General features: G+C 37.8%; 1 protein-coding gene and 1 pseudogene across 1 annotated transcript; one reads left to right on the top strand and one right to left on the bottom strand.

Moving 5' to 3' along the window:
- The first annotated feature begins 2,658 nt into the window (after positions 1-2,658).
- LOC139933887 (uncharacterized) lies at positions 2,659-5,856 on the top strand. Its single transcript, XM_071928126.1, has 4 exons — positions 2,659-3,248; positions 3,511-3,682; positions 4,092-4,246; positions 4,654-5,856. The coding sequence occupies exons 2-4, from the start codon at positions 3,576-3,578 to the stop codon at positions 4,977-4,979; spliced, it is 588 nt and encodes a 195-aa protein (XP_071784227.1). The 5' UTR covers positions 2,659-3,248; positions 3,511-3,575; the 3' UTR covers positions 4,980-5,856.
- A 44-nt stretch (positions 5,857-5,900) lies between these two features.
- On the bottom strand, positions 5,901-8,131 carry LOC139933874 (P2X purinoceptor 7-like; annotated as a pseudogene).
- Positions 8,132-11,100: the final 2,969 nt, after the last annotated feature.

The raw sequence follows: 11,100 nt of genomic DNA, 5'->3' as shown, positions 1-11,100 counted from the left end.
TGTGGCCCCATACCATTATGTTATTTGCAGTGGTTCATTCTTTAACTAATAACCATGAAATTATAAGGCATTGGACACGTTTGGTAATTACTCAGCAACATATCATCATAAGGCCACATACAAAAAAATTGTTGATCGTCCTTTTTTGCGGATGGGGGAGGGAGGGAGTTTTTTTTTTTTGACATGCCAAATATGAAATCAAGAATAAAGAAATCATCACAATCACTATAAAACAGAGGGTTTGTGTGTTCGTTGATGCTTTCAATAGTTTTGTCAAACAAATTTAAAATTACAAAATGACATTTTCTGTAAACTTTTTCAAACAACTAAGTACAGTGTAGCCCAAGTAAATATTTGAAGAATTGTTCTTGCTTTACCAACATGAATAACCACCTTCTTTAAACATCTTTTCAAACCTGTACATTTTGAAAAAAATATCAGCTGAAAAGGTTGTTTTTTATGATTAAAAAAAATGGGGTCGGGGGGTTTTGAACGGTCGGGCGGGGACGATCAACAATTTTTTTTATGTGGCCTGAAGGCTTTTTTGTGTATTGAGCAACGGAAAGCTGTTGATAATTCTGACAATTTTCTTCCACTAAAACGCAGAGTAGGAATTCATGGTATGGTCGAAAACTTGATTTACAAATGGTATCAGAACCCTTTATTAAAAGAGGCATGCGTACGGAGCGCCGAACTATGGATCCCATAAACATGGACATCTTTTTAAAGTAGTTTTCACGTGTACCGAAAGGTCATAATATTTATATAGCGCTCGAAATCACAGTGCGCCCGAAACAGTCTATTGCCCGAATTGGTTTCGTGAGCACAAATATTCAATTCATTCAATTCAATTCAATTCAAAAAACTTTAACCATCCTTTGCAGGCAATTACAATAGCAGACCAGCTCCATAAAGAAAATATTAAGAGAAATATACAATACAATATCATAGATTGTCCTTTGAACAAAATATAGGCTGATGTGATTGACAAGCAATGGCCCTTTTTGAAAATTCTTTTTTTAAACAATATTTATCTGAATTGTGTAAGAGGAAATTGCGCTGGTTTATTGCCTCCGGAATGTTTATCTTTTCTCGAACAGAAATAAGAAGATCAACATGTTTTGAAATTATTTTCTTTTAAATATGACCTTCTGGGGCTTTCAGTTAAATTGATGTGTTCTTTTGTAATGTTCTTGTCAAAACATAAGGAAAAACACAAGGGATGGATTTTATCAAATCTCATTACCAGCAACAACAAAAACAAAAACCTAAAAAACGAGGGGAAACTAAAAACTGCAAAATTATTATTACTATGATTTTATTTGCCATAACAGTACAAAACAAAATACAAGACAATACACCCCGATATGAGCAACGGACAACAAAAGAATGACGCCGTGGGTAAACATCTTTCCCACGTATAGAACCATCTAGCCAAACTTAATTTTCAAAATTGGAAGCAACTCCTATAAACAGACCGGTTTCACAATCAGCAGGACTCAGTGATGTGTAAACATTTTGCCAAGAATGCAATCATTTTTTAGCCAAACTTAATTTTCAAAATTGAATTTAGCAAACTGATTTCACAAGCAGCGGGACTCCGTGAGTAAACATCATAACCATTAAAGTCACCTGGAAAAAGAATTTTTGTCCTTTCAAACATAAGAGTATATGATTACGAACAATAAAACAATTTTTTTAGTAATTGTTTGTCACGATTTATATATTTAAAAAATATATAAAGTTGTTTGGGGGCTGACTCCGCCTACCCCTTTTGTGACGTCATTCGAGGCAGACTTTGCCTGCAATTCGTATAGTAAACACACGTGCAAAGTTCATGTACGTCCAAGTCGTGAGTTGGTACATTTCAAAAAGTGTTTTTCTGCATTCAGCAGCAATACACCTGGTCTGCATTGCCGGAAAAAAACCATTTTTTTTTTAAACTTACAAACTCACGACTGCCTCGATTGACGTCACGAACAGCGCCCTCTCGGGTCGGGGTCTACTCTTAAATTTGTATTAAACATAAGAACTGATTTTTTTTAAACCTTAGTTAACTGTTTATTCACATTCCACTCATCAAAACACATATATTAGTGACAAAAGCATATTTTGAAAAAATACCACTTCCAGGTGACTTTAAGAGTAGTTTCACATTGTTCTATGTATAGGCCTAGGTCTGTTCTCCATGGTTTGTATTCTTCTATTTGCTTTGAATCAAACTCAAAGTTGTTGTTTTATTTATTCACTGCACTGGCGGCCAAGCAGGGCGAAAAAGTACATTTACAAGTTAAAAATAGTTCATATAGTAATACAAAAAATTAACATAAAAAATGTTATTGTTTTAATATTAATTGCAAGTTTTTTTTTTTTTTTTTAAAGGCCGTGAAAAATGATAGCTTTGAGGGACGGAAACACATATACTTTATAAAACAAGCCCTACTGATTCCAAATAAAATATTACTTTACCATTATCTGTGTATTTGACCTTGAAAAAGAAGCGACAACCCTAGCACTCGCATGACCCCCTCTGCCCCCAAAACGTAAAAGTAGGACATTGAGATAATGATATGCACGTGACCCCAAAAACGTCATAAAGGAGATCGAGTCACGTGACGCGGAAGTACACTAGGAGCTTCAACGTGTGTGTGTATGCTTTGTTTTCGCCGTAGCGATGCGGGCTCACAATTTTATCCTCTGGTTGTATCCCAGTTTAGTATAATTTAATCTTCGATTTGTGTATCTAAAGTTCAGTGCCGACACTATCAAAATGCCCAAATCGTGTGTTGTAGGCGGGTGCACACGTAATATACTGAAAAATCCCGAAGTATTTTGGTTGTTGTTTCCCCAAGATAGTGCACTACCAGCGAGCATGAGTTCGTTTCGTCAACAACACACGTTCCGACTTCACACTACATGTAGGTAGTTCATCTTTTGTCTGCTCGGCCGGCTCACTTCACCGATGATTGTATTGACGAAACAGTTAAGAACAAGCGAAGTCTTGGCTTGCCATTTCGGTTCAGACTTAAAGTTGGGTATGTCCCAAGCATCATCCCAAGCAACCAACAGTATCGGTCATGCATCAACGTCCGACACCGAGTACTTCGACGGGAATTCCTTCGACGTCCGCCGATGTGCAGACTCAGTCGGATGAGCCCGGCCCTAGCACAAGCACCGCAGAGAAGACATGGAGTACAGATCCTCGTAAGCGCTCTGGGGGTGCATACCTCAAAAGGGAAAGAGCAAGGGTATGTACAAACCACCGATTTCGTTTGTCCAATTATTCATAATCATGGTCATTGGGGAAAGTTTCAATGCGGTTGTAAATTTAACAGTAATTAATACAAAAATTTATCTGAAAATTTTTTCTATTTTTTTTTTTAAGTCAATGCCATGCCATGGACTTCATTCAGCTTGAAGTAATTGAATTTTAAAACTGTTCTCTCATGGACCAGCAGACACTGTATTTGTCACTAAAGGTTTGTACACCTTTTGTTGAATATTTTTCAGGGTCGGCTTCTGCCAAGAAAGTTGCAGCCATTCTGGACAGCACGTGGACAAGAAAGGATGTGAAAATGTTGTCGCCATCCATGCAGACATCCTCGGTGGAAGGCTTCCACTCGGTTATTAACCAGTACGCGCCTAAGATGTTTTCATTTTCGTATGAGGGCATGTTATGCAGGTGAGCAAATTTGGTCTACATACTAGGTTTAACCATATACTTTAGAGGGTGGTTGCGGGGGGGGGGGGGGGGTGTTGAGGTGCACTGCAGATCTCCCAAGGCTATCTGTAGTGTATGCCTTAGAAGCTGTGGGATGGGGAATTGACTAGAAAGAATAACTATGGGCCTGACCCCCCTAACTAATTTATGGGACCTGCCCTTGATTTTTGCAATTTTTCAAAGAGTAGATCATAATTGGGTGAAACTTTTAGGTTGGATGATTAAGGTGTAAAAACAAAATGTACCTGTACAGTGCATTAGTATTTTGTGCATTCCACTAGCTTTCATTTAAAGGTTCGGCCAAGGTTTTGGCAGTACATACTGCAACACCATGCATTTTATCATACAAGTACATCCTTGTTTATTTCAGAATATACCTTGCTGCGCTTCATTTCAACGAGAACACCAACAGGGCACAGGCCATGGACAGGGAGGGCAATCCAGCATTCAGCATTCGCTATCCAAGGGCCAAGCAGACCACGGGGGGATATACTGTCAGGAAGGTGCTCATAAAGGCCACTCACAGTAAGTGCATGGTTGTGTGCAAGTACATACATATGCTGGCACAAGAGGTGTTCTTGTCCTGATTAATAATTTCTATGCAAATAAACTTCAACTGATCTAAGTAATTTTTACTTTTTATTTGGGGCACAGTACAAAGACTAAATTTCTGTAAGATACAGTTGATGTTCAAGTCTCCTTTTTTTACAGTTTATTTCAAATGAACAACTTCTTTGTTTTGGGGGCACCCCCTTATTTTTGTGTATAAAATTTTCCTTGTTTCACAATTTGCGCCTAGTTTTTCACCCTTCACATTCCTTTAGCAATATTTTGCATGCATCAAAGTTAACCAATTGATTAGGCAAATCCACATGAAGTTTTATGTGCACTTTGTGGGTTGTGTCCTTATAATTGATTTTATTACATTATAGATTTCAGCAAGAGGATCATGGAAAAGGTTCTGTTACTCTGCGCAGCTGGGGCAGACACCAGAGCCAAGTACCCGGAGCTGAAGGCAAATCCTGGATATCTAACAGCAAAGGTAACTCGCCCTGACAAAACACAGGCTGTGAAAGAATTTGTGTCAAGGTTTGGTAAAGCGGTGGAGCCTGTAGGAAGACCAGAGGGGACTGAAGGTGTGGTTGTTCCAGCAAGTATGGCAACAAAGAAGAAGAAGAAGAGCAAGCATGCTGACAAAAGGCATACTGAGGGCCAACAAGAGGGAGAACCTTCATCCAGAAAGAAACGCAAGAAGTAAACGCCAAGTTGCCGCTAGCACATTCTTTGTGATTTTGTTAAAGTTGTGTGTAAACCAACAGGGTACATTGAAAACTTGTGGATAAGGACTGTTGCAACTAACACAAAATTGGAAGTTTTTTGGTTTTAATACCTTTGATAAATTCTTGTGAAACATTACAGTAGATACTGGCAAGGCATGTACCGACCTACAAAATTGCCACAAAAAATATCAACTTGGAATGCTGCGTTTGCCTGGTTTAAATAAGCTAAATGTTTACGTGCACAATCTTTATTATACTGTTGCCCACTTCTGAACAAAACACAAGAATTCGTCAAATGCGGTCAGTTTCATATTTCTAAAAAGAAACACAATAAGATGTTCTGTGTGAAACACTCAACTGTCAAAGAAACACAAAGAGAACTGGATATTTGGGACCCAAGAATTTACTCTTTGTAAGCAGGACTTCCTTGTTAAGGTGATTGTTAATGACTCGACCAACCTGTTGTACTAAAAATAAAAAAAACACAAGATTTAATAAATCGCAGTGCCAATTTTGAACTAAGTGAAAGATTTTTTTTGAAATTTTATTTTGCCCATGAAATTGGTGTGTCTGCATTCCACTGCTCAGTGGGAAGATGTAGTTTAGTTTGTTACAGGTAATACAGTGAAGATGCCTCCGACAGTGATTTTATCAAAATTCTCAAGATAAAAAAAAACATGCTTCCAAAACAAAGGTTCATGAATGCAACCTGTGCCTTGGGGTATTGAAAAAGTCGAAATGGCATCTCACACCCTTTTTCCTCAAACAAAAATTTTGGATTATCGTCAGTCATAATATTTTCTCAATTTGTCAGTGTAGGGACCCATTTGCTGCAGTATATATGGGTGGGTGGGTGGGTGGGTGGGGGTGACGACACAACAGAGCATAATCCTTTGATATTCATTATGCATTCATTTCAGCATGCATTTATTGTTACTTGGTTTGCACACTAGAATACTATTCGACTGAACTCAACCAATATAACTAGCCATGGCTACCACTACATTTTTAAATAAAAATGCAACAACATATTTTTTAAATTTGACATCGTGGTGAGCTTGAATTTTAACAAACACATGTACTTGTGCCGTATAATTGTACATTTTTTTTATTGTAAAGTACAAATTCTGTTTTATTTTTCCTACTCATCCAAGAGTGCATCACAAAAATGAATTTAACATGGCATTCCCTCAAATATATTTAGTCCAAAACTTTGAATGTAAAATATTTTGTGTAAAAAAATAATAAAAAAATGCAAAGGCCTCTTTTGTTAACTTTACAAAAACGCTTGACCGTTCAAACTCATTTTTGAAAGACTATCATCATATTTACATTGTAAAGTGTATATTTACTCCTAAACCATGTAAAAGTGTTACTGATATCCAGTTATGTGTTACTATATTGTAAATCTACATGTCATCAAGGTCAGGAAATCTAAACCCTTCATAGTTGCCTCCTTCATCAGGGAAAGTCGTTCTGGTTATCCCCATTATGCATGCTGGGAGGGGCACTCTGTTGTGTCTTCCAAGGTAACCATAACACCACCTGATCACCTGCCGATAAGACACATGTCTGTACTTTCTGTGAAATAAAAAATAATACCGTTCTGTTTTACAATCAACAAACTGTATATCATTTGTCCATTTGTTATGTTGAATTGACCAGTGTTCTAGCCAGTATCAGTGTTACCAGGATAAGTGGGATTGACGAAATGGGCTCAAACAAGGAATATTGGGCTTATCAAGAGAGTCGTCTTTACTTTGGGGGTGGGAAAAGTGTCCTGATACATGTTCATGTATGTCACGTTTCTCATAAAATAGATTATCTGAATATAATAACCAGGTTGTGTGTTTCTATTTCGGTTCAAAAATCTTACAGAAAAAAAAGTTGAAATTTAAAAACATTGAAAATTAACTCTTACCGTGGAAGGTCACCTTCAACAGCTCTAGCCCCTTACTGTTGTCGGTACGCATAGTACGCTGTCTCTAGTGTTCCGGGGTTCAGACATGTAGCCGAAGACCAGGGATGGTCTGTAAAACAACTGAAACCCTCAGTGTCGACTCCAGTATGAACGATTTTCTCCTGTATGGCTGCAATCTCTTTACAGCAAATGCAGTTGTGAACGAACTCCATCACCACACATTTACCACAGGAACACCTTCAATTCAAAAAGCAAGACAATTAAATAGTCAGACATTTTTTAGAGAACTGTGGCATGGAATTTAACTCAACATTCATGTACACAACTGAATTTCACTTGGTTGACATCATGACAAATTAGACACTAACAGTTACAGAAAACTACTCACAAACAAAGCTGTCTTTGCATTGTATGATGTATGATTGTGTAGATATAGACGAGCGAGTATAAAGGCCTATGATTTTATGAGCCAAATGACCAGGTAAATTCAGGTATACACACATGGGTACGTGTTTTGCCCTCATCAATATCAGCAAAAGCCTACATACACAGGCTATGTAAAATCAGTGAACTATACTATGTCAATTATTCAGAAATTAAAATTACCAGTCGGTATTGTTCAATCGCTCGTTGTTGGCAGCTTGGTCATTCCCATCTTGTTCTTCATCGGGGTCGGCGTCATCAGCAGCAGCAGCGTCACCTTGCTGTTGGCGTGGTCTTGCCAGTGGCTCGAATCTATATGGTTCAGCCCCACGAACCACCTCCTCATCCTCATCGTCTGGCTCAACGTCATCGCTGTCTCCCGATCCCCCTGAGATACTTTCTGATCCTTCACTGAAACCATCAGAATCTACACTGATTTCTTCCCAAAATTCGTCACCGGAGTTTTCAGAGTCTGACATGTTTACTTCGTCGAGGAAAGAATCGGCGGATAATACACGCACATTACATGTGGGGCTTGCGTAGCGTGCGTGAGTTGTATGGGTACCAGACTTAGTCAGTCTCCTTTATGACGTCACAGCCATTGCGCAACAACCAATCGTGACCTCTGCATTTTCAGAATCGCGACGCGCGGGCTTTTTAAAAAATCCTTGTTTTAATCTTTTTACAATTTCGAGAAATTATCTTTGTATACTTATATATTGTGTTTGATACATCAGCAACTAGATTTTGAAAGTGGATTGAATGGAAACTTCTCATTTTCCACGCACTTTAAAGCTTGAATACACTGACAATGGCGGTCAGGCAGTCCAACAAGAACACATTACAAGTAAAACTGGCACATATAGGAACATCAAAATATACAAATTAACACCAAATAATATAGAAAAACGTGCAACGATATTGTATGGTTGGCTGTGGGGTTTGTGTGGGGAGGGGTCAAAATCAGGGACGCCTACCCGATTCGACGTCATTACATAATGCTTGAGGTAATTGTGGACCGTAAAATCGGATACCGTGGGCTTATCACACAATGTTTCATAATGGTGCCGAGTGTAAAATTTGTAATTCGATAGTCGTTGGCACGTTCAATTTGAGTGACTTATACCTGGTGTACGTTTCCAAACTTTAGTTTGAATGAATGTTTGCAGTCAATACAAATATGGCATGGCATGGCACTTTGGTTGGTAACTTTATTGTGGTGAGCCTAATGTTGTGCTTTAGCTGCTTGTTTGTGCTGAAGCACCTTCAAAGAGTCAGGACCTCTAGTTACACCTTGCTCCGTGATTACACCTTGCTTATGTTAATTGCCATTAACGATAAACAGTTACAGCAGTAGTGAGAATTACTTTTTAATTGAGTGAATTAATGATATTGAAATGTTGATTATCATTCGGCTATAGCAGGTATACCGATCGATTGGTTCTTAATGACCGTGCTTATTTGATACGGGTATTTAAAACATACTTTTAGAGGGGTTGGGGGGGGGGAATGACGGACTCCCGATTTATAAAGTCATCAGGCACAGGTGTCTTCAAATTTGACGAAAGGTACAACTTAACCCATTCTTCGTACAATATGCGCATACAATTTGATTTAAAACTAATGACACAATTCTTCGTATGCCTAATACGTTCTTAGAGTCTTTTTCGGAAACTCTCGAAAATTATGCTATTTTAAACTCAAGTTCTGATGACTTATATTGACTATGTAGTTCGAAACATATTATCTAGATATAGTCATAATTTTATTACAAACTGTTGAAATATAGTATGGTTGCACATGAATAATCGCATTGAAAGCTTAAAACAACGAGAGTAACGTTCACATTGTAATTATTTGATCAGAACCAATAATACTCACCAACTGACACGCACCACTATGTTTAACATGACATTGTTGCCAAAAGACGTTCCGTAATATGTTTTTAATTTAACTTAAAGGATGTCGCAGCACAATCGAAATTTTGTGGTCAAAAGGTAAATTCGAAAATATGTTCAGAGATGTTTACATAATATAGCTAAGGTATTATGGAGCCCCTCTGAGAAAGGTTAACAACAATCTAAACTGTACAATTCAAAATATTTTGTGTCCTCAAAGGAACACGTTGCCTTGGATCGGACGAGTTGGTCTATGAAAAGCGTTTGAAACCGTTTGTCATGAAATGTATATGGTTAGGAAGATGTTTTAAAAGTAGAATATATATAATGATCCACACAAGTATCACTCAAAATTGCACGGTTTTCATTTTACTGTGCAAACTAACACGGTCGGCCATTTATGGGAGTCAAAACTTTGACTCCCATAAATGGCCGACCGTGTTTGTCGACGAGGCTGAAGGAAAACAGTCAATTTCGAGGCATGTTTGTGTGGATCTTTGTATTCTACTTTTACAACATCTTTCTACCCATATGCATTTTGTTACAAACGGTTACAAACGCTTTTCAAAGACCAACTCGACCGATCCAAGGCAACGTGTTCCTTCAAAATATTGTTTCGTAACCTCGAAATATAATTTCGTTTCCCCGAAATCATTTCATAACAAGAGTTCACAATGTGTTTCATTTGACATTTAGACACGCCGAAATATAGCCTGATCTGTATATTTTAAAAATACTTGTTGTTTAAAACAATATGACGTTCCGAGGCTTCCATAGTTTAATTCGAACCAACGAATATTTGAGTTTTCTGCATTGTCATATTGCTCCAACAGACGCGGGTGTTCCATATTATTATTATGATTTTGTTGATGAAGTCGTTGTTTTAGAGGTTGCCGGGCACATATGGGATTTAATATTATTATATGTATTTTTTTTTTATGGGGGTTTGAATTTGATGAAACAAGCTTTGAATAGGGCACGCGCAGAAAATATAACTAGGAAGATTATGTGCATTACACACCCAAGGGAAAATACTAATATTGATCATGATACTGAGGATTGCGTTGCCAAGCAACATTGGGCCACAACGCGTCCGCGCCCAAGTAAGGAGCACCGACAACGGCCGCATCCTTAGAGATTGACATAATAATACTAAAGTAATTATATCAACCATAACAATAATCATACTGACCTTGAAATATGGAGCGAACACAATGGATGAAATATACATCTTGAAGAACTGTATATACCCATTCACCCTTTCATCATCCGTATAGGGGAGGTTTATTTAATTTTCTTTTGAGATGTGTTTTTTTTTTTGGGGGGGGTGCGGGGAGGGTGCTTGTTTTCTTTCATGTTAAAGGAATACGTTGCCTTGGATCGGTCGAGTTGTTCTTTGAAAAGCGTTTGTAACCGTTTGTTATAAAATGCATATGGTTAGAAAGATGTTCTCAAAGTATAGAATACAACGATTCACACAAACATGCCTCGAAATTGTATGGTTCTCCTAACATTGCATTTTATAACAAACGGTTACAAACGCTTTTAAGACCAACTCGTCCGATTGTCCCTTTAATCTATGGTCTACTCATGCCCTAGACAATCAGGACAAAATAGTTTATACTAAGTCACATACTGGCTTTCATCATTATTTCTGCGAAGGTTTCCTAACCATTTTAGGCCGTGCCAGATATATAGCCCGCTCATTTGTTTGATATAAAGACAATTCAGGAGACTTTTGTGTGAAGTTTGTGTTGATAGAATGATCAAAACATGGTGCATAGATAGATCTCCAATCTACATTAGGCTTATGTGCTTTTTGCTAAAACAGAGAACGTTTCTCCCTCGTCAAATTTT

This window comes from Asterias amurensis, chromosome 1 (genome assembly GCF_032118995.1).
Source record: "Asterias amurensis chromosome 1, ASM3211899v1".
NCBI classification, from domain to species: domain Eukaryota; kingdom Metazoa; phylum Echinodermata; class Asteroidea; order Forcipulatida; family Asteriidae; genus Asterias; species Asterias amurensis.
This window is presented reverse-complemented; position numbering and strand designations above follow the sequence as displayed.